This window comes from Thalia democratica, chromosome 9 (genome assembly GCF_965202585.1).
Source record: "Thalia democratica chromosome 9, ktThaDemo2.hap1.1, whole genome shotgun sequence".
Taxonomy (NCBI): Eukaryota; Metazoa; Chordata; class Thaliacea; order Salpida; family Salpidae; genus Thalia; species Thalia democratica.
Window position 1 is genome coordinate 16,715,729 of NC_139173.1, and position 24,334 is coordinate 16,740,062.

At 23.5% G+C, this 24,334-nt stretch overlaps 1 protein-coding gene across 1 annotated transcript; it reads left to right on the top strand.

Moving 5' to 3' along the window:
• Positions 1–11,362: 11,362 nt before the first annotated feature.
• On the top strand, positions 11,363–23,756 carry LOC145844853 (mucolipin-2-like). The gene is made up of 13 exons (XM_082952274.1): positions 11,363–11,479; positions 13,845–14,012; positions 15,043–15,191; positions 15,934–16,032; positions 16,337–16,433; positions 16,634–16,843; positions 17,722–17,874; positions 18,463–18,567; positions 18,836–18,966; positions 19,743–19,851; positions 20,297–20,386; positions 22,459–22,601; positions 23,656–23,756. The coding sequence occupies exons 1-13, from the start codon at positions 11,363–11,365 to the stop codon at positions 23,690–23,692; spliced, it is 1,608 nt and encodes a 535-aa protein (XP_082808400.1). The 3' UTR covers positions 23,693–23,756.
• Positions 23,757–24,334: the final 578 nt, after the last annotated feature.

A 24,334-nucleotide genomic window follows, 5' to 3' on the forward strand; every position in this document is an offset into this window, starting at 1 on the left:
TAGATATTGTTTCAAAATATCCGTTTTTAATGATTAATAAAAACATTATGAACGGTAAAATAAATAAATACAACGAATACTTTAATCTTTACTAGTACTTGTATTTATTCTTTGTTAAATAATATCTGTGAATCTAATTATTAGCAAAGACAAAAAAGTTAACAAAGGTTAAACATTTAAAGTTAAAGTAAAACTAGCCGAAACGAAATAGACAGTTGTTAGTAATTAAAAAGTAAATAACTTCATTAACATTGAATTAAATATTTCTATTACCGGAATTAAACCGCTTAAGGGGAATGTTTTAAAGACAAAATGGTCAGTTTTTAAGTTTGTTCGAAAAAAGATCCTTTTTGAATTAACTTTTAGTTGTTTTACTAAAGCTTACCATATATAATCATAGTTCATATCAGGGGCGTGTCTAGAATTTTTTCAAAGGGGGATCACAATTTTATTTTGTTCTCTATTTGCCGCTTAAGTACGCATTTCTTAGGTATGCACCAGGGACGTAGCGTGGGGAGGGACACTGGCGCATACGTGCCACCCAAAAAAGAAAAGAAGTAAAAAAAAGAATGTTATATCTTTATCCTTTGTTGTTTATTTTTTCTGCTTAGTTTGCCTTTTTTCAACTGTGTTTTTTTAGTATTCGAAAAAGTTAAACGAAATTTTGAATTCAATTAGTGAAAAGTTAGGGAAATTACCCAATATACTGATTCGGTGCGCAAGCGAAAGTGCGCACCGATGTTGATGAAAAACTCCATAAAGAAAATTTTTCTAACTTCATTAACTTCATAAGAATTTAGACTCAAAAAGTACGCAACTAATTAGTGCACCGCAGTAGTATAACCTTATGACAGATTTTTCTACAAAAATACGTAACGCTTAAAGGAAAATTAAACAATTTTACAAGTTTTTTTTTTATGCTAAAATAAATTTAAAGACTTCTGCTAGTTTTCTGATCTTTATTTTTTTTTAAATACAAGAAAAAGCGTGTCGGCCTATGAGAAATAAACTTTGTTTGTGTTTTTTATTTTAAAAAAATACAATCAGATGAATTAAATTTTAAAAGTATACTTTTAAATATTTTACAAAGTTGTAATAAATTGTAATAACAGTTATAAAGTTGGTCTATTTTAACATCTGTGTAACTTTACTTAACTTATGTACATTGAGGTGTTGTTATTACTGTTGTACTGTATATTAAAGAGATTGATATTTTTTTCGTAAATAAAACAGATACTTTCGTTTTATTGAATATATTCATTTTTAAAGATATAAAGTTTACTGTAATTTGTAAAAACTATTTTTATTTAGTAAGTTTTCATTTGTGTAAGTATAAGTAATTGTAATAGAATTTATATTTTGTTTTAGTTGTTTAGTTTTGTAGTATATAAGTATTTTTTAAAACAGGTACTTCAAACTTATTTTACTTAATGAACTTATTTCAAATATATTACTTATAGAAAGACCTTTTGTAGCTAATTAAAAAAGTTTTAATTTAGGTTCTTTTTTTTGATAAAAACATTTGCGCACCCCTGACCAAAATACCACGCTACGCCACTGGTATGCACTGACAGTTATGTACGCAATATTTAGCCGAAAAACTCTGTGTTTTAAATGCTTTTTTTTCTGCTTAGAAATAAAAAAACATATAAGTAGTAATAGAAAAATATTATTTTATTTATTTATTATACTGTATTAAATTTAGATAAATTAAAACTAAAAGAACCAGAAAAAAGTTATAAACTTACAAATTGTATATCAAAATTCATATATGTTATTTAAAACAAAAATATTACATAGCTAACTTACTTTATAGTTATAACGTAATTAAAACTAGAATAAATTCTTATAAAGAGAATTTCAATTTTGAATTAAATGTTATTATAGATAGAATTCTTACAATTTGTCTTTTAAATTTTAAACTCTTTACATTTTTATATTTATTTATAATACTTTTTTTTTTCAAGTAATTTAATCTATGAAAATTGAAATTTCACTAAAAAAATGTTTAGACTTATACAATTAAATTAAAATATCTTTATAAAAAACTATTCTAGTTTTAATTTTTTTATTATATTGTTTCCTGATAAAAAGTTAATTTTTCAAAGAGTAAGTTAGTTATGTCTGTAATATTTTTGTTTTAAATAACAGATTTGAATTTTGATATACAATTTGTAAGTTCATAACATTTAAATAAAATTTAAAGACAATTTCAATTTTAATTTAAATTTTAGTATAGATGGAGTTCTTACAAATTCTTCTTTTAAATTTTAAACTCTTTACATTTATATATATATTTATAATAAAACTTTTTTTTCAAGTAATTTATTTCTATAAAAATTAAAATTTCACTAAAAAAAATATTTAGACTTATACAGTTAAATTAAAATATCTTTAAATTTTATTTAAATGTTTGCTTGATGGTGAAGGGATTCTAATGATTGTTTTGAAATCTCTTTGAGTTGAAAATTTCAAAAAATTAAGAATCAACTTTGTGGCCAATAGATATACAAAAATAAAACAAGTTAAATAAAAATATTAAAATACCATTAAATGATAAAAAAATAAATTTCTAGGTGGTGTAGTTGTCTAAAGATGATTTTGAAAACTCTCTGAATTGAACTTTTTAAGGTTTAAACCTAGTTGGTTGACACATAAACAAATAATACAAACGTTTAAGTACAAACAAAACATTATTATACAACAACATAACACAAAAGCTTTACACAACATAATTATATACAATAAACTAAGTAAAAAAAAAATATATAGATTATATTGGACTTTTTTAAATGAAATTGTACTTACTAGTTCAAAAACAATACTTAATCAAAAGTTATTCATACTAAGTAACAATTTATAATGGGAACTAAGAGCATCTTAGTAAAAAGTTTCCTAAAAAAAAAATGCTACTTTAAAACTTTTACATATCATGATGTCACGATTAAAATTTTATCTAAAATCTATTTCAGCTGGGCAAAAACGAGCATTTTTTGTTAAGGCAACTTTTTAATCTTTCAATGTTATAAATTCAACATTCTTTATTCAAAGTTTATCAAATAACCAAAACAAAGTCAATAAACAACGTTTTTAGTGGTATTCGAAGAATCTTTTTTTTTTCTTTTTTTTCAGGGGGTTCACAGGAAACAGGAAACCAGTCAAAACACGCCCCTGGTTCATATTTTAATTAAAATACAAAAAAAGTAAAAGTTATTATGAGAAACTCGTTAAAGTTAAAAATTGCTAAGTTGTGAATTAAAATCAAGTTTAAAAACATTCAATAGCTAGTTATTATATAAAAATAGAGTTGTTTCTAAATTGCTTAGAAAAAAACGTTTGTCAAAATTTAATGATGTGTCCTTTTCAAATGTTCTATGAATATTTATCTGGCTAGTCTACTGTTAATGTGCTTTGGGCTTTAGGTTTTTAGGCTTTTATTTTTGTTGTTAGTCAGTACATTTAAATAATTCATGTTGAATGGTCTACAGCAAAAAATAAACAAATATAAGTTTGCTGTTAAAAAATTTGCTGTTTATGTCAATCTATAAATTTCATAATAAATTATTTTTTTATACTTGTTTTAAACTAAACGATCTTTTTGTGTTATTTTTATTTCTGATTTTTTCGTTATGTGTCTTTCAGTTTAAGTAGCTTAGGTTCTGATGCCTAGGTCCATCATATTGACAATAAACTTGGGTAAAAACTACTCTGGGTTTTGCAGCTGAAAAAGTAGAACTAATTAGTTGCTTAATATTCATCTCTAAATAAACAAATCTTTTATTTATTTATGGAATTGGCAAAGCCATTAAACATTTTTCTGGTCAAACTTCCTTATCTCTGTTTTAACAATTTAGGTGAGATTTAATAGTTCTACTTATTAACTCAGAAGGATATCCGTTCCTGTACAACAAGGTCTTGATGTAGTTATTTTTCTCTTCAAAGAGTTCAGTTGAATAGATTAAATGTAAATTTATAATACTAATTAAATTTAACAATCCCGATTTAATAATGTTGTTACTTATATTTACGCGATTCTGGTTATTATCTGACTCCACGCGTTCTGACAATATCGGTGATGTTAACTAAATGTTTCGAAATGACTTAGCTAAGTCATTTAGCTAAGTCGACTTAATGAAATACGAATCAAACTTAGACTATTTTTTAAGCTTAGCCTAATTATATAGTTAGATTGTTAGAATGCTTAAACTAATTGTATATAAAGAAATCGAGTTATAGAAATATAAAGCTGTACTACGATGAATAGAAACTGCGATATAAATACAATATAAAACTGTAAAAATAACTACTTTAAATCAAAAGTTCATACAAAAAATAGTCGACATCGTACTTTTAAAGTACGATGCAAACACAACACTTATAGCACACAATGTTAACACTAGCACGCTTAAAAACTAACTCTCCAAAATGAGCGAGTTTTCTAAATTTAAGCGGCTTGAATAGTTTGAGAAAAAAGGAAGAAAAGAGAACGCCGCTTTTGAATTTGAAAAACAGTGCTAAACTGTTACACTGTGTCCTGATTATATTGATTTTTCGTTTTAGACCACAATGTGACTGAAAGTTCAGATAATTACCTGTAAAAGTTTCTTTTCTGAAAAATAGTAGTCATAAATTCAGTATTTTGTCTTTTTACCAGTTTATCACGGTAAGATAATTCATTATTTTGATGGAAAACTTTATTGAATTATGCTGTGCAATGTATATTTGTTAAGTTGTAGAAATTACCAGTTTCTGTTCTTTTTTGGCTATAACGAAACAATCGTCTACATACCTAAAGTAGTGGGTTCTAATTCTAACTATCATAACTGCATGTACAAACAAACGATTAAATTTATGCTTTGGCCATTCAATTCAAAACAATAAGCTACGTTTTTTTTCCCTATATATATCAAATAAAATAGTTTTTAATAACTTGCACTACAATGCAAGCTTATGAATGACATTTTGATAATTCAAAATATTTTCTAGAGTTTTTGCTACCGCCAATTCAGATTAAAGGTAGCTAAACTTTTGAATAAAGATTATTTTTAGCAAAGTTTGCATTAACTTTCAGCAACACATATGATGAATATAAATGTTGCGCTTTTACTTAAGAGCATACTTTTTAAACTAAGAAAAATATATAATTTATTTTATTTAGTAAAAGTATAACTTTATGTAAAAAAGTTTCTTTGGCTTGAATATTAACTATTTTTTCAAATATTTTATTTTATTATTTTAAAATTCTATTTTAATTTTGTTTAATCATTAATGGTACTTAACATTTATATTCAACTTGTTTGTTTGTTTCTTTATAGTAGTAAATAGACCAATGTTTGTAAAAGTGTGATACTACTTCTTATATTTCTCGTGCAAAAGCTAGTACTGCTAAAAGCAGGGCTTAACTTAAACGTTTTGTAAACCTGTTGTGACTGATGCTGTTATATCCGTAAAAGATTCCTTAAAATATCTGATCAAGGTAGATATCTGTTTTCGTTGACAAATGGGTCTCTTAAAAGCAGTCACGGAAAGTTTTAGCTCAAAAATTTACTACGTTTTTAGTAATAGCTAAAATATTGTATGTTTCTTTATTGTTTAAAAAAAGTTGAAAAATAAGGAAAGAATTAATAAGATCACTTAAAAATAAAAACTTTTGTTTTTAGGTTTTATTTAAAATAGAATTATTTAACAAATTATGGTTATTCAGAGTCAGAGCTTTTAGTACTTGCTTCGAAATATAACTTGTAATTGTTTTTGAAGTCTAAACAAATAATTGATCATTACTAACCTTATTTACAAATTTTATAAGTACTAATTAGTTTAAAAAAAAAACTACTTTTTTCAAGATTGTATTTTTCAAACTAAACTTTTTGCCAATAGTTAATGCCTACTAACACTATACTTTAAGGCTTAAGTTAAGTAGATGAAATTAATTTTTAATATTCTTTGCTTATTATAATGATTTTATTAAACTAGGCGCTGTTTATAAAATAATAATTAAAATATAGTTAAATGACTAATAAAAGCTACTTATAGTTTAGGGTTACTTCTATTCGTGATTGGTATATGATTCAATAAGCGAAAGATTTTTTCGCACACCTTGTTCTTACAATAAACTTTTAAAGCAATATTTTTTTATGAATACTTTCATAGATAATAACATATTAGTAGATATTTACATCATTTAAAAAAATGATTTAATAAGAAATATCATAAAATTAACCTTTAAAAAGATGAAAACTGCTAACCCATTAGAAAAATTCTAGCCTCTAGAGCAGGGGTCGGCAGGCAGTTGGTGCTCGCGGGCCAAATTTCAAGTTTTCAGAATCTTCGCGGGCCACAGTTTTAGTTTTAGTGATATTTGAATAATCTTTAGGCTTTAGTTTTTGTCACACCAGAGATAGTTTTACTTTTATTCAATTCATTACTTTAAATGACTCTTAGCTACAAAAATAATGCCTATTTTATATATAAATATCTATTGGAATAGAATTTACATTGTTAAATATACTTTAGTCTTGATAGAATATGTACTTTCTTAAACACTTAATGAGTTAAACTTAATAAATTATTTTTATTGTTTTACCTACAACCTAATTCTCTATAAAAACCGAGCTTGAAAAAATATTTATTGGTCAATTTTATACATTTTTTATGTTATGAACCACCTTTTCATATTTAAAAAATGTTAAATACTGAAAAAATATTTTGCGTCTAAATAGTTTGTACTCTTTTGAAAACTTAGTAGTTAGTTAATTAAATAAAATTAATACCTATTTCTACTGTAGATAAGCTAAATAAATTTTTTAACATAGTTAATGCTCGAATACTTTAATAAAATACTTTATTAGTATTTAATTAGTCTTATAAACGGTTGCCACTTCAAAATCAAAAATGTCTAAATTATATTAAAAGTTTATTAAAAGTTAAAATAGCTAAAATTTCTAGCTTTAGTTCCAAAACAAAGCACAAAAATAGGTAAAACCATTTAAAAGCAAAGGTGCAATGCACAAATATGAAGTTTTTAAAAGTACTACTTTTTGCATCTATTTTTAGTATAAAATTAAAATAAAGGTAAAAAACCAGTCTTAAATAATATAGAAATTTTTTAAAGATACTGTTAATCTGCTTTAATTTTTTTAATTAAATAATTTAGTTATATAATTATATTGTAGATTTTTTGTGTCAAATCGAAATTTTATTACTTTACATGTAAAGATTGTTTAAAATTCCAGGTTTTTTCGATAATTCTCAAATTTAAGGCTTTTTCAGATTTTTTAAGTATAAATTGTTAAATTCCAAGCTTTTCAAGGATTTTTTGGCAACACTAGTTGTTCACAGTTATATGTATACAATTAATATAAATAATATTTAAATTATATCAGCTACAAGAATTAAAATTTAAAATATATTTTAATTCAAACAAACACTGTGCATTGAACAAAACATACATAATAAATTTAATTTACCACACTTTAAAGCGAAAAAGTCAGTCCGAGTGATCAAAACTAGCCTGATATTTTAGCATAAAAAAAGCAATTCAAGCCAAAAACTGAAAAAATGACTAAATTGGACTGAGATTTGAAGTCTTCAAATAGTCATAGTCTGAGTGTGTGGCAATTTTTATTTGTTTATTTGATCGAATTTTAACTATTTTGATAAAAATGTTTAAACTTAATAAATTACTATTTCTCAATCTAGTTTGAATTAAATAGGTAGTTTCAAAAAACAGCAACTGTTTATATTAGTATGCAGCGCATAAAAACTAATTTATTTTGCAAAAAAAACATTGTTTGAAAAATCAAAAAGTATACCTAACAAAAACGTTTTTAATTTATGTCATATATATTGTTTTAAATGTGCAGTACACACTTAGATAATTAAATGTAGAAACAATAATGTTAGAAAATTATGCATAAACTAAAGTTTATCTCGTTAAGTATTAAATAAAAAGTGGTTTAAAATGTATGCATCTTTGTACACTGGTTTGCATAGGAATTAATTCAAAATGCAAAGAAAACTTCTAAAAAATTAAAGGTGTCAAAACCAAAATCAAAATGACCTTATTTTATGTTATTATGTTATTTTAAATGTATTTGTGCACACTAAAATATAGCATTTAGTAACAAAACATCTGTAATAAGAACTTAGGTATAAAAAACGTGTGAAAAAAAACTAAACTGTAAGGAAATGACATTTTAGTTAATTACTGTGCATTACTTTTGTACAAAACGGAAAACATTTACATTTAGTTTATTTACAATATAGGTATCATATAATTATCTTACTAATTTAAAGCATTTTTTATACTCTTTTTATAGAAAATAATTTGCTGTTGTAAGAAGAAAGTTATTATGAAATTGAGAAAAAAAGTAGTGGAATGCTAACCTGTCTTTTTCACATTTTTAAACTAAATAAGTAAAGTCTTTTAATTGTTTTAAAATGTTATACAGGGACTTAAAACTAAATTAATCTAACAAATTTAAATCAAAATACAATTTTGCTCAGCGGGCCACATTTACATGCTCGCGGGCCGCAAAATTTTCTTTTGCGGGCCGCATTCCATTCAAAAAAGTAACGTGCTCGCGGGCCGCAGATTTACCCTTCGTGGGCCGCATTTGGCCCGCGGGCCGCAGTTTGCCGACCCCTGCTCTAGAGTCTAGACACGCCCTTGCAGTAATTTTATTATTTTGTTGGCGTCGCGATATTGCTCCCAACTTCCGACACAAGATCTTTAAAAAGTCATACAAGTCCGGTTATTTCCCTGTTAAAGATTAATGCTAAGTTTAAATTCATAATTTTCACAAAACCACCTTAAGTTGTTAAATATTTATTTTTGACAAGGTTTCAGGAAAATAAAAGTTTTATATTTTGTTTTAAATTATTTAATTTTTATAGTATTCAAAATGTGTTTTCACCCATAAATACTTGATTATACATTTTTTATTTTTACTACATTGTTTTGTATTAAAAGCTATCATATTATATCCTGGTTAAGTTGTTATATTGTATCCAAGTGTTATACATACTACTCGATATTCAAAAGCTTTTTTCGTACCATAAATGCTAAGACCAATTACTTTGAGCACTTATTTTTGTCTTTTAATATTATGGGTACTTATTAAAGTCATATTTGATACATTTATTAGTAAATAACTCTTAGAGTTATGTTGAACCTCTGTAAAATAAGCAGAAGTTAAATACTTGGTGTTTAATCTGGTATTTAGGAAGTTTAATAGCTAAGTTATCTTAAAAAATGAATTCTTGTGAAGCTATTTATAGTAGTTTACTTTAGAATAAAGAATATATATACAAAAAAATAATTCTATTTTTACAAAACTTGTTTAAAAATTAAATGTTTTTAAAGTTCAAATACTAGTGTTGAGAGTTTCAATCATAAAAAGTCTATTGTAATATTTTATTATAAAATTAATAGTGTTTAGTCTACTTTATTTTAGTACAACATTTCACTGCTAAAAATAGATCATCAGGTAACTAAAATGCTAAAGGTGCCAAAATTTTATAAAGGTTTCTCTACATCTGAAAAGAATACCCTAGTTTTGTAGAAAGAATATTTGTAGTTATGAAATTCTACTTTTAGTTAATAAATCAACTTTATGATCAGACAAAAATGTTGAAGTTTATTATAAATTCTTCAAACTTTTATATTTATAATGAAAAATTATTGTAGATAAAAATTCCTAAAAAGTGTTTCTCTGTTTAAGATATATTTAAATATTAAAAAAATCAAATGAAACAAGTTTGCCTACTAATTAATGTTAAAGCTTTAGTTCTAATCAACTGTCAATTGATGCAAAAGTTATTACTTTTCATCTAAAAATCTAATATTTAGTGATCTACTGAACATTAAATTTTCAATGTGATCTGGCACTGATCTTGATTCATTTCAAAAAATAAGTCAATTTTTTTTAAACTAAACATCTAAATTTTTTTATAGTAACCATCACATCAATAGTATAAAGAAAACCTTGAAAACACACAAACTTTAAGCTAGGGTTACCCAACATTTAAGATTTACAATCCAAAATTGTAAAATATTTTTGCATTAAATTTCTTTCAAATGGAGGATTAATTTTAGTATATTTTATTAATTGTAAAAAAAATCAAAGTTATAATGAATTTTTTGAAATAAAGTTTAAAGTGTAACCATAGGCCACAGTTTGCCATTGCTGCTTTAAGCAAATCATCAATGACAAAAAAGTCTACAATAACTAAAATTTTTAAAAACAGTAACTGACTTACATTACAAAGGAGGCAACTATAAACTTTTACAATTAAAACTTTTATTGTTACTATAAACAGTACAAAAATTAATGAACAACTTAGAGGTAAATTTTTAATTTATTTAATTGGCATAAGTTTTTATTATTAGAATAAACAATTAAAGGCATATTTTATTTATAGTTATTTTGCTTCCTTTTATTTATAACTTAATAATAATTATATTTGTTTTGTTTTCTGTATTCTTTTAAATTTTATGATGTATGATATTGAAAACAGTACAGCTTTGCTAAAGATAGCCAAAATATTGCTATTTAAGAAATTTGTCAATGGTTTTTACAAGAATGTTACAAACTTTGTTGAAAAATTGAAAGTTTTGTTTGTGCTAATTAAAATATGTTTAGAGAAGACAAGCCTGATAAAACAACTACTATGAATATAAGTTTTTACAATAATGTATTTAGTTTATGATTTATATTATACTTAAATTATAGTTAAAAATTATACTTAAATTTTTAAATATTATACAAAAATTTTAAAGTTTTAGTTTGTCTAAATTATTAGTTTTTTTAAAACTTAAATTTAACCTACATCATTTAGAAAATAAGTCAACATAATTTATTTTTGTTTTACCGAGTTATATTTTGTTAACAGGTTTTAGTAATCTGAAATGTTCTTAATGTAAGACTTTTACTATTAAAAAACATCACAAAACATGAATGAAAATGATTTTGAATCTCTTGGAGGGAATCATATGCTAGCCTCAGAAAGGTTTAAAAGTTAAAACTAATTAATATTTTTGACACTTGAAATTTTACTTAAACAAAAAAAAATCATAATTAATGTTTAATCAAAATATTGATAGTTTGTAAGATGCAGATAGCAATTAAAAAGTAGTTATAATTTAAATATGTTAGAAAAAAATTAGTAAATAAAAATTTCAGTTAAAATATTATTATAAGAAACTTAAAAACATTTTCTTTTGATTTATTAATATTTTTTATAGTTTTATTGATTAACTGAATATTTTTCATTTAAGAAATTAAATTTAGATTGTGTTGTTCACTATCAAACTTAATTTCTATTGATTAGTACAGATATAAACAGCAATACTAGTAAATTAATGGGGAAAGAATTGGGCTACTTTTTTATGAACCCGTGTGAAAAGTATAAAGCTAAAAGTAAAATACCTTACAAATTAATAATACAACTGCTCAAGCTTACTCTAGTTCTAATTGCAGTAAGTATATAACTTTTATTTTTTTAATGTATTGAAAAAACTACTAAACATAATTCTTTTAAAACTATTAAACTTTTGTTTTAAAATGTAAAAGTTATTTATTAAACCATATACATATGGTTTTTTTATTTTATTTTATTAAATTAAAAAGTTTTTAACATGAAATGTACATTTTAAATAGTTTAGCTATCTTTGAAGTAATTTATAAAATCTATAAGTACAGAGTTAAAACGAAAGTTTAGTTAGTTGTCAAATTAAATGTAGGTGTTACCTTTTTTGCCTATTTTGCACGATCAAATTGTAACTTTAGATTTTTAAATTCAACATCTTTATTTATTTTTTACTTAAGTTAATTTAAAACTTAAATGACAATTAGTTGATAATATTTTTCTTTATAAAGTATGACAGATGATTAATACATTAACTAAAAAGAAAGTAATTTAAATAGTCTTAATTTATTATTTTAATTAATTTAAATAAATTTATCTAAATAAGGTAAGCAGTTAAGACTTATAAAATTTGCCCAAGAATGTTACCATTTATGTTAGAAATGTTTTACTGACAATTTGTTTAGATATGGTGCAAAAAGTTAGAAATTGTTATTTGTTAAAAATATGTGACTGTGAAATTTGTTAGTTTAAGATTGTAGTAAAACTGTATCTTTAACAACCAAAAATTTATTTATAAAATATCTTTTCTGATGCTTAAAATTTTTATCATTACATACTTAATAGTTTTTAAATCAGCAAAGTATTTATTTATCTAACTCTATTTTATATATTTTTCTTCATAACTTTAGTTTTAAGCTAAAACAAGCACTTAGTGTTAAAATAAACATGAAGTGTTGAAAACATTTTAATTAAGAGATTTTGTAATATTGAATGTTATAGAGGCAAAAGTAATAGTTGTATTAAAATTTGTCATTTAATTTGTATAACAAAATTTCAAGTAAAATATCACTTTAATCTACTTTACTTTTTAAATCTATCTGTACATATGTTAGAACTTAGATATATTTTATATAAAACTTTTATATTGTTATTAAATTTTTTTGGTAAACTAACTCTTTATCTAATCAGTAAAAACGCTGAATAGCTCCGTTTTTATTTTGTTGTAATAAAAATTGAATGTTTTTGTTGCAAATGCTTGCATATTTTTAGACTTTGTTTTTAGCCCGATGTAACTTTTGCAAAGGTGTCTGTTTTGCAAAAGTTGAGACACTTGCATGAATGTTTTTTCAGTATAAATTAAGGTTGTGCAAACAAATTAATAAGAAAACTTTGTAATTTCAAGTATCATTTAAACATTTTTACCATATATAAGTGTTCCTATGAGCAAAAAGCTATAAAAGTGTTTATTTGAAAGTTATATTACTTTTAGAATAAACATGGATATTTAAGGGCACAGGGGGTCCTCCTTAATTTTTATAAGTTGATCTTATTTTATAGAGATTTATCTGAGCTATCAGACATTTTTAACCGCTTGAAAAAATTCAAAGTCAATTTTGAGATATGAGCAATCAAAGTCAGTGACCTCAATAGGTTCCTAATAGAAGGCCCAAACTAAAAACGCAAAAAAAGACCATTTCACTAAAAATCTATCTCCTCCTTCATTTTTTAAGCAAACTTTTTCGAATTTTTACAGAAAGTGTATTATCAAATTTTAAAAAGATTGAATGCATGATTTTTTATAATTTTGAAAAATAAAAAAATTAATAAATAAAAACCATCTATTTTTTTGTTTTTTTCATCTAAAATTTTAATTTTTTGATATTCTTAATGTTCTAACATTCAAAGTCTTCTAAACTATAAAAGTCTCTAGCTCAAAAAATAAATGAAAAGATAGATTTTTAGTGATTTTTTAAATTTCCGAGAAAATTGACCCCTAAAAATTTGCAGACCATACGTTTGTATCGGAAATTTTTTATAAAAATTACAATATCTCAAAAGTTAAACAAGATTTTTAATTCTTTAAAAACTGGCTTGTAGTTTGTACTTCAAGTTTTCATATAAGATCCAATGTTATTTTTAGTAAAAACAAATTTTGGACCCCCCTATGCCCTTAACACATCTTATATTTCAGAACTCATTCTTTTTCATTCAAAAACATTGCATAAGATAGCTAGACTTTTTAGTTTAAGGTAAATTATAACATTTAGAAGTAACTTTTACTCTTGTTTTGCTTTTAAGGCATATGTTTTATTTATGATGGTTTTAATATAAAGTAATCAAGCTTAATCTACTTCAAAAAACTTTAGAAAACAACGAAAAAAATTTCAAAAAGTATATAATTAATTAAAGTGTTTCATTATTCGTAATGTTTAGAATTAATTTTTTAATTTGTTTATAGCAATAAGTATAAACAGGTTTGCATTTATGGAGTTGCAAACCAAGACTATACAGTTTTTAAGATGAATAATCAAGAAGTTATTGAAAACTTTATTTTCACTCAGACTGGAGTTTATAACAACACTGTTGCTAAGTTTTACAAAAAAGAATCATTGTATAAGTTTTTAAATCTTGTAAGAAAAAATGTTAGTCATAATTTTTGTTTGATTAATAATATTTAAATTTAAAATTGTTTGACTTTTTGTATATATAGTGCGAGTTTCAATCTTACAACTTACAACTTTTCAGTTTTGTATGTCATTAGGACCCATACACTTTCAGATGAAAATTATTTTATGATAAACAATTAATTAGCCTTCAAAGATTAAGATAACTGTCTTGAGGTCTATGCTACCAACAACTATTTTTTTAAGACTATTTTATCAATAATAAAATATAAATTTACTTCACTATATATTTGTTGTTTGCATATTCTAAGATTAGTTATCATTTATTAATTTTGTCAACAAAAACATTGGCGAAAGTCTGCAGAGTAGAGTTCTGGACTCTCATATGCCATGAGACAAGCTCAAGTTTACAAAAGGGTTGATCATACCAATTCGATCATGAGACCACAAGCTTCGGAAGACTGAGACCGGTCTCAGTCTACCAAAGCTTGTGGTCTCATGATCGAATTGGTAAAACTTAGTGGTAAAATACTTTTAATAAGACACATTGTTATAGTTATACCTTAGTAACTTATTTTATTTAAAATATTTAAAATAATATTCTTAAAAATTTTTAATATAAAGGTAACAGGTTTTATTTGATTATTAAAGTTTAGTTAGTACAAGAAACATATTGTGGTCTTTTGTTAAAAACAATAAGATACTTATATAAAAAGTAAAATAAAAAAACATTCAAAGTTCTATATCTGAAACTACAGTTTGTTCTTAATAAACTTAGTTCTAGCTTCATTGATATACTTTCCGGCATCTAAATAAGTTTTTCTGCCCTTATACTTTATAAATTGAGGGTTTAATTCTTTAAAAGTTACAAAGTTACTTCTGTATAATAAATAGTAAAAAATTAATCTTTTTTTTGTTCTATATACAACTTCGAAGACAGTTAAAATAGTTTTTGTAAAAGTTGAATTAATTAAAATTAAAAGTGAATGGTTTTTTTACAAGAACTATAAAGTTTAATCAAAGTAATTCAAATATTTTCTAAAAACAGTATTATGAAATGCCAAGTAGAAGTATTGGATTTTATGAAATACCATCAAACTTGAATAAAACAGCTTGTGAATATGAGTCACACATCAAGATGTGCATAACAGGTCTCGATTTTGCATCTAATGGTACTGTTTCTGAAGGTTCTTATTAGTCAGTTTTGCCGTTTTGTTAAAAATAAACACGTTTTTTGCATTTATTTATTTTAAAAATTTTACTACAAAAAATTAGATAAATATATTTGTAGTTAAAAGAAAAGAACATTTTGAAAAATAAGTAGTCAAACTTTCACACTATTTGTATAAAAAATTATATAAGACATAGTTCGTAAATGGTAATTTTTTTTCTAATTTCTTTTTCAAAATTTCAAATGTTCTTTTTAAGTATAGCATTATTTTTTCCATGTTATATTGAACTTTTTTAATTGACTTTTTAGTAAAACAGAACTTTTATACAACTTTTGATAAAATGAGTACAAAAAGTATAAATTTAAAAAAAAGCAATATCATTAGTAAGCCTTATATATTTTTTTTTGGAATTTGTTAATTTTAGGTTTTTCTAAACCAGTTTGTTTTAAATATTTAAATATGTATCGAAGCTTGTAAATTTATACTCTAGCTTTTAGAATGTTGACTTTTCTAATTTTAAGGTATTTGATATTGCAAAGTTATTGAGTTTGTTGTAAGTTTCTATATTTTTTTTATGTAATAGCTAAAAATTGTTTAAGAATACGTTTTAAAAACTATATACAAGAAACTTTAACAGTTTTTGTTTTTGATAACTGCATAATTAATTTATCTTAATGCATAATATATTAAGTTTGAGTTTTAAGTTTTATTTTAATAAGAAAAGTAAGGTGTATATACGTTTTAAAACATTTCAATTAAAAAAACAGCAAGTGCCAAATGCTAAAATCTTGGAACGAAAGTCAAATTTTAGATATTAACCATGTGCCTACTTGTGATGACCTTAGCTTTGAAATAATGTTTCTCGGGTAAGTTTGTAAGAGATAAAACTAGATTATTACATATTGTTGTGTTTGTATAATACTACGTATTTTTATCAAAAGGTTTTTGAAGTTTTGCGAAGTAATATAAAGATAAATTTTAAGAATATCACATTATTTAAATTCATTATTATAATTAAAATTTGTCACTTGTTTAAGTGTGAAATGTTATTGATTATTTATTTTAATAATATACATAAATAAATTATGTCTGATCACCATCAAAAATTTTGAAAAGGATTCTTGATTCAATGCATAAAATATTTGTTAAAACTTGAAAAAAATTAAACAGATTAGAAAGAATAACACTAGAGTTTAATTATAACACCATGTGGTTAGAAGTTGGTAAAAATCATTATCATGGAAAATGCTTCAGAACTAAGTCTATGGTTATTTTGTTAAAATGTTTGAACATGTTAACCAATTATTTACCTAAATATTGCTTTTTAACCAAGTATGTTGTTTATCAAAATAAGTAATAACTGATAATGAGACTAGTGTTTCAAAGTTTATATACATATTTAAAACATAAAGTACATTATAAGTTTGGTTAGTTTTTGTTATAAAAAGTTTTAACGAAACTACGCAGATGACTTTAAACAATCTGAAAAGCTCCGGAGAAGTTTTCACACACTATACATCTAAATTCTATTTTGAGCCATGTAGTAGTCTGAAAATGAGACAAATAAACACGAACGAGTACTCACTAATATTTCTTGATGTCATTATTTTAGTTATTTGTGCATCTTCGATAGTACTTAGTTCAAGATCAGTTTACAAAGCTAGTATTTTGAGAAAAGTAAGTTTTGAAAGTTAGACACTTATAAGTTGTAAACGTTTGTTCAACTTTTTAAGTTACAAATAAAAAAAACATTCAAATGTTAAATAATTTAAGTTTACATGTTGATAATATGAAAAAAGTTGTTTTTTGTAAAGAGTAATAACTGTAAAAATATCCGTTTTTGACTTCTAATAGCTATTAGAAACTTAAGTTAGACAAATATTTCTTTATTAATTAATAATTTTATAACTGAAAGACATCTTTTTTATTTAACATAATAATTCTAACGGACAAAAAAAAAAAGTAGTTAGAGGACAAAACTGCTTGTATCCAAAATACTTTTTCTAAGTCTAATACAATAGCCTGTTTTTATATTTAAAATTGAAGAAAAAAAACCGTACCCGGATTTGCTTTAGTACTATAAAAGTTATTAAAACTAATATTTTTTAGGGTTTTATTGTTAACTCTCAAAAACTTGTTTAATTATTAACAAGATATTTAAAAAAATACTAATTAAATTCTATTATTAAGGTTTTTCAAACTGAGTTTTTAAATTTGTCTGGAAACTTAAAACAATTTTTTTTAACCTAGTTTAATTTTTCCGGAACTTTTAATTAAACCCTATGCGTATCAATGCTGTTAAAAACTATTTTTCATTAAAGTAAGAAGCCCTACAACAAATATTTGTTTATGTTATTTTACAGAGTATTTTATTATTTAAATAAGGTTATAAATAAGGTTTTGTTTAGTAGTTATTAAAAAGTTTGATAACTCAAACTAAGTTTTTTATAAAAAAACTTAATTATGTTGAAAATTACTTTAAAAACATAACCAAATTTTTTTAAGCGTTCAAAGTTATAGTATTTAATACTTTAAAAAAAATATTAATTTTACAGTCGTTTACAAGATTTTATAATGAAAGATATGGAAAAGCACTGATTTTCTGGGACAGTCTGCAATTTTTCAGTTTATGGCATTTATTGATTATTATTAACGACGTATTTTTCATTGTTGGAACTTGTTTGAAACTGAAAAAATATTATTTCATTGTAAGTTTCATTTTTAGCTTACAACTTAAATATTTATACTACTGAAATCAAAAAGGACAATTTGAAGCAGAACTTTTCATACTATAGTTTGAATAGAGACAAAAAGAGTGTAGAAAATTTTAAAGATTTAACTTTGATGCTTTTAAGTTTGTGTTGTATTGGTAATAGTAGTTTTTGTTTCTTAATTTTAGTTTAGTTGAAAGTTTTAACGTTATTAGTTTATCTGAAGATGAAGTTATACTTGAAAATACTTATCAACTTTTAATGAACAAAACAACTTAATTGATTTTTTATATTTATAAGTTTCAAACTAATTATTTATTCATTGTTTAATTTATATTAATTTTAAAAACTAAAGTTTGGACTAAATGTATATTTTGATCCTTACTGTCGATCTCAAGCAAATAGGTAATATTTTTTAGAACTAAGAAAATATAACACAGAGCTATTGAAATACAAATATACTCTTATTACTAACAAATCATAAATAGTTTATATTACATGTAACCTCATTTTAAAGTTATTACTACTTAATTTCTAAAACAATATTTTTGACTAAAAAAACATTTGATAACTATTTAGGACAAGGGAAGTGAAATAAATCTAGATTCAGTGACAGTTTTACTCGGACTCGGCTGTTTGTGCATGTGGATTGGATTATTGAGATACGTTGGCTACTTTCATGAATATAGTGTGAGCCTGAATGATTTTATTACTATTATAAAACCATCGTGTTTTTGTATATAAAGCATATAAGCTTTCTAGGGCTTATTTAATTTGAATTAATGAACTAAGTTAATAGACTAATTATATTCATAGTATTTGATACAAAATTTTCAGGTTAAATTTCTACTTAACTATCTACTAATTTGATTTTTACTGCAGTTGATAGAAATATTTTAATTTACAACTGTAAAAAGTTCCTTTTCAAACATATAATTTAATAGTTTGTATTTTACAGAAACTCGTACTCACCATGAAAAGATCAGTTTCCCCTATTCTAAGGTTTCTAGTTTGTGCCAGCATGTTGTACTTTGGATTTTTAATGTGTGGATGGCTGGTTCTTGGTCCGTACCACCCGAAGTTTAGATCGTTAGTTTTTTTTTTAACAGGTAACTTGAATTAACACCTGACAGTTACTTGACGCGTAACTACACATGTCAAACCTGTTCCAAAAGTGCGTAGTTAGAAGGCAGCTTTGAACTTTTGATTTTAAAATAATTGTTGGTTGTCAAATTGTAGTAGACGCAAGTGCGCATAAAGACGCCATAAAGAGTTTATTTGGAAATTTTCAAACGGCTCCAGTAAAAGTGTATACAAAATGAACATGTTCAACTATGAAAAACAGCAAACGAAACAGCTGACCGTACTTGACCTATTAAATTACAACTGAATTATAAAGTTAATTTAAAAATAAAACAACGCATAGTAAAAAATATTTAACTATTTAACAAAAAGGAGTTTAAACTTCTAAACTAAGGATTTATAATAAAAAATATTCTAAGCTATTTTAACTATTTGTAAATATTTAAATATATACTATAAAACTATAAATGTTGTATTTATAGTAAATTTGATTTAAGTATAATTTTTAGTAGAAAATTTTGTATTAATGCAGGGGTTGCGGGCCTAATTTTAAAAATGAAAATGTTTGTTGGTCGCAGTTGTAGCTTCATTTTTATTAGTCTTTGTGGCACACCCAAAACATCTAGCATAAGTTTAAAATTTCCCGTAAAATTAGTGATAGGTGTAATTATGCGACCGCGTAGTTACATGACAGGTGACTGTTATTAAAAGAAAGTTTTACAAACAACTTAATTAAAATAAAAATATTTTCAATAATAAATTTTTAATATATTGTTTTTAAGACTGATTGTGGCTTCAGAAGCACTATTCTCACTAATTAATGGAGATGATATGTATATGACCTATGAAGAAATGAATAAAAAGAGTTTTGCCACATGGGTTTTTTCACAAGTAATTACCTAACTTGTTAACTTCATTATAAATTAGTTTTTTGATAAAAAATACAAAATTAAAACTTTATTCAGTTAAAAATTTACTCATGTTTTATTGATTATATAATAAAAGTAAATTTACAAAAATATAAAAACTTTCACTTCGTTGAAAAAATTTGACTTTCTCTCTGACTTTAGTTATCTGAATAAAATTATGAAGTTAGTTTGTAATAAACCCTTCAGATTTAGGAAAATGTTATAAAACTAGTCAGTTTTGGTTTTAAGTTTATTATTTTAACAAAAAAAAAAGTTATTGCATGAGTTTACTAGACCAGATTAGGCCTTTTTATTTTAGAAAATCTAAACCTAACCATAAAATCTTATTTAAAAAACTGTTTTCGAATTTTGGTCTTTGCGATTCATTTGCTAGAAAAACAAACACATAAAGTTTTAATAACTTTTAGATATTCTTGTACTTATTCATATCACTTTTCATCTACCTGGTGCTGAGCGCATTCATAGCTGTCATAGAAGATGAGTATGATGGGGTCAATGTAAGTCGATTAAGAAAAATACATCACAAAATAGTAAAATAAAACTGTAAAACTTTAAACAAAATTAATTAAATTTGTTTTGTTTGTTCAACTTAGTAGAATAAACTTGTTATACAAACATAGCATTAATTATTTCACAGATCATTGAATAATACAAGTAGTGTTCGGTAAACTTTTTATTTTAATTAAATAAATTACATACTATTTATTAAACTTATTATATCGAACGTAAAGTTTGATACAAGCATAGTTTTAATATTTTAAAATAATACCATCTAATTTAAATGTTTTATACTTTTTTATCATCTATAGACTTTATTTTTTACTTTTAAGAGATAATTCAAAAATTATAGCCAAGCTGTTGTATGACTTGACCAAACTTTTTTTTAGATTTTTAATTTGATCAATATTTTTATAAGCATTAATTTTAAACTGTTTTAGTAAGCCAAAGTATATAAAAACACAAAAAAAAAATAAAATCAATATTTCTAATAAAAAAGCTAAGATACATAAAAACGGTTACATTACTATTCAAGTTCGGACAACTCCTATTCTTGAAAATATTATTAATATCATATCTCAAAAATAATATATCTTTAAATAAAAATAAGTTTGCAGGTCTTATTAATATCTACAAGCCATTTTTCATTTTTGAAAAAATTTTTTTTTTGATATATTTAAAAATTACTAAATTTTAAAACTTATTTTAATTATATCTTCAAAAATTTTTTTAATTTTGCTTAGAATAAATAATGGCTTGTAGATATTAATGAAACCTACATACGTATTTTTTCTTTTTTCAAATATGCAATACTTTTTGAGTTGTGGCCCTTTAATTTTTTTTTAATTGTCGGAATTTGAACTGTACGAGTTTGAATAGTCGTTTACCCGTAAAAGTACTAGTTAAATGTCACTCAAAGGATATAATTTATTAACATGATATTAACTATTATTTTACTTTATAAATTATAATTAAGTTCTTTAATTTTAGTTTAGATTTTAAAATGATTAAACATTTTAGTTAATAAATATAATTCTAAACTTACAACCTTCGAAAAAGTTTTAAATGATTCATACTTTGAATTATCTTAAATACCTTAAATGATTTTAAAAAACATTAGTATGAAAATAGTTAATTTTAAAAGGACAACTTTTGGTTAGATGAGTCCTTAAAAATGATTTTGTATGATATAAATTTACATATACATTAAACATAGTAATTCTAGCTTTTATTTAAAATTGTTAAAGTTTACTACTTCATTAGTTATTTGACAGCGTCAGATTTTTCCCCACCGAATATTGTCATAAATGAAATAGTTAATTAGTTTCGTTATTACTATATAGGTGTTTAAGGCTAAAGTTAAAAAAAATATTATAGTTTAATGCGGTGTTTTAAAAGATTAATGTAAACACAAAAAATTGTACGAAGATAAATATTTGTTTATACAATCACGCGAAACAACTAGGTTGTTTTTTTATGCATTGAAATGCAGTGTTATTTTTATTGCAATTTAATAGTTCTGGTGTTTTGTATACAGTATTGTTTAATTTTTGATTACTAAAGCTATTATAGAATTTACTGTATTATTGTTTTTAAAGTATCTGAACTGACAAAAAACTATTTACTTTACATGCATGCAATAAGCAATTTGAAACTAAAAAGTTATATTTTTTAGTTAATATAATCTAAAAAGTATATACTAGATGCGCTTGCATGTTTTATTTTTAATTAGGAAAAAATTAAGCATTAGTAGGGTTATTTCTCAAATTAACTTTTTATTCTATAGTTTAATTAAAAGTAAACAAAGTTAAATTTCTAAAAAGTCTTTTTAATAATTTTAAACTTTAACAAAATATATTAAACCATAAATTTCTAGTTTAAAAATTTATATTCATTTAATATAAAAACCAGGGCATTAAAACAATATTTAAAACCAAGTCATTTAAGTTCTATATTCCTATACATGTACAGTAAAAAACTTTAAAAGGATTATTAACACTCAATTGAAACTTTATATTGAGATTTTTTCAATTACATAATAATATACTCATTAGAATTGTGTCTGTAATAGGAATGGGATGAGGAGGGGAGACCACCTCAGTCTGTCATTGAAAAAGTCTTGAATGATTTATCTGATGAAAATCCGGAAGAAGATTACAATCAACAAGACACAACGTACTGCTGCATATGCTGCTATCACAACAGTGATCTCAAGTTAGTTATGGAAGTTAAAGAGTACAGTTTAAATAGTCAGTTTAATTAGACCTTTCGTTACTCATGAATAATGTTTTGTTTACTTAAATTTGCAATTGATATTTGTTTCAATGTTTAATGAAGTTGGTAAATATTAAAACTAAGTAGAAATAATAATTTAAGTATTGCGTAGTATAAGTGATAATAAATAAAGTAGAAATAGTTAATTTTTAAAGTGTTGTATTTTAAAGTTCTTGATAATTTATGAATAAATCAGAGCAAAGTATATTTAGAGTAAAACAAACACTTAGGTTAAGCGTAAAATATGAAACTTATTTAATTTCATGTTTTTTAGTCTAGATATAGAATATACGTATACTTTTTTTTAGCTTAAAATTAAATCTTTTTCAGCAAAATATAGACATTAAAAGTTTTTTAGACATATCATGCATATTAAAGTTTGCACAAGCTTAAAATTAGCTTAAGTTAATTACTTGTTTTAAGTATCATTTTGTGACTACTTTTGAGTTTACAAAAGATTTTATTTTTATAATATAATTTTAGTATTTAGAAAATTAATTAGATTTTAAATTACAACTTTTTTTCTGGCTCAGCTGTTTAATATTTATTATAGGTTATAAAGTACTTAAAATAATAATTTTAACTTTTTACAAATTATTGCTACCTTTAAAATGTGTAGAACTACATTGTTGCCTGAATTTTGTATGAGAAAAATTTAATTTTACAGTAAAGATATAAATAATGAAAAGATATAGTGAAAACTGTGAATTGATAGTAATCAAAGTTTAAAATATTTTATTGACTTTAAAAAGAGTTATTGTCTTTTATGATTTAGTTTTATTCAAAGTATTTGCTCGAAAATAAGATATACTTAGAGTTTTTTTAAGTAATTTTATTAACAATTGAATTTGCTTAATTTTTTTTTTAAATTGTTAGTGTTCCTATATATAAATCTAATTCTACGTAAATATTTTAAACTGTTTTGAAAAATTCAAAAAAGAATTAATTTTATAGCTTTAGGAACACATTTTTACGTAATATTTTTTTTATACAGTATCGATTCAAATGAAGAAACTCTAGTTCAAATCTAAGAATTTCATGTAAAATTTTAAAAGAAAGATGAAGAGTGATATTCTGTTTTAAATTAAGGACTATTTTAAAAAAATTCAATCATTTTTAAAACTTAATCATTTTTATAAAATATCTGTTGAACTAATTATCTATGCAATTATTTGTTATTATATAAATTAAAATTTCATATTTTATTTTTTAAATTACTATGAACTGTTATAATTTTTTATATTTACTTTTAGCTTTAACTTAAATTAACTCCTTCCCAATTATTCGTGATCTTCAAGGTGAATAAGTTTTGAATATAAAGTTAATCGTTTCTTTTCTTTTCATGATATTAAAACTTTTATCGTTTCTATTATAATGCTTTTATGTTTATCCAATGGTTAATTAATAATTCACTTCAATTGTTATGCATATTTAAATATCACAAACTACTATAAAAATATTTACTAATATGTTTAAATATTTTTTTTTTGCGGTAAATTCACTTAAGATCTACAAACAATTTTATTTTCAGTCTTTAAAAATATTTTGCAAATGCTATTAATTATTTGGAAAGTTGGCACTAAAACAAGCTGTACACAAATATGAAAACATTGATAATTCATAAAACTCTTTATAGTTTAACTGCTTTTATACCTAATATTTTAAAACTAAAT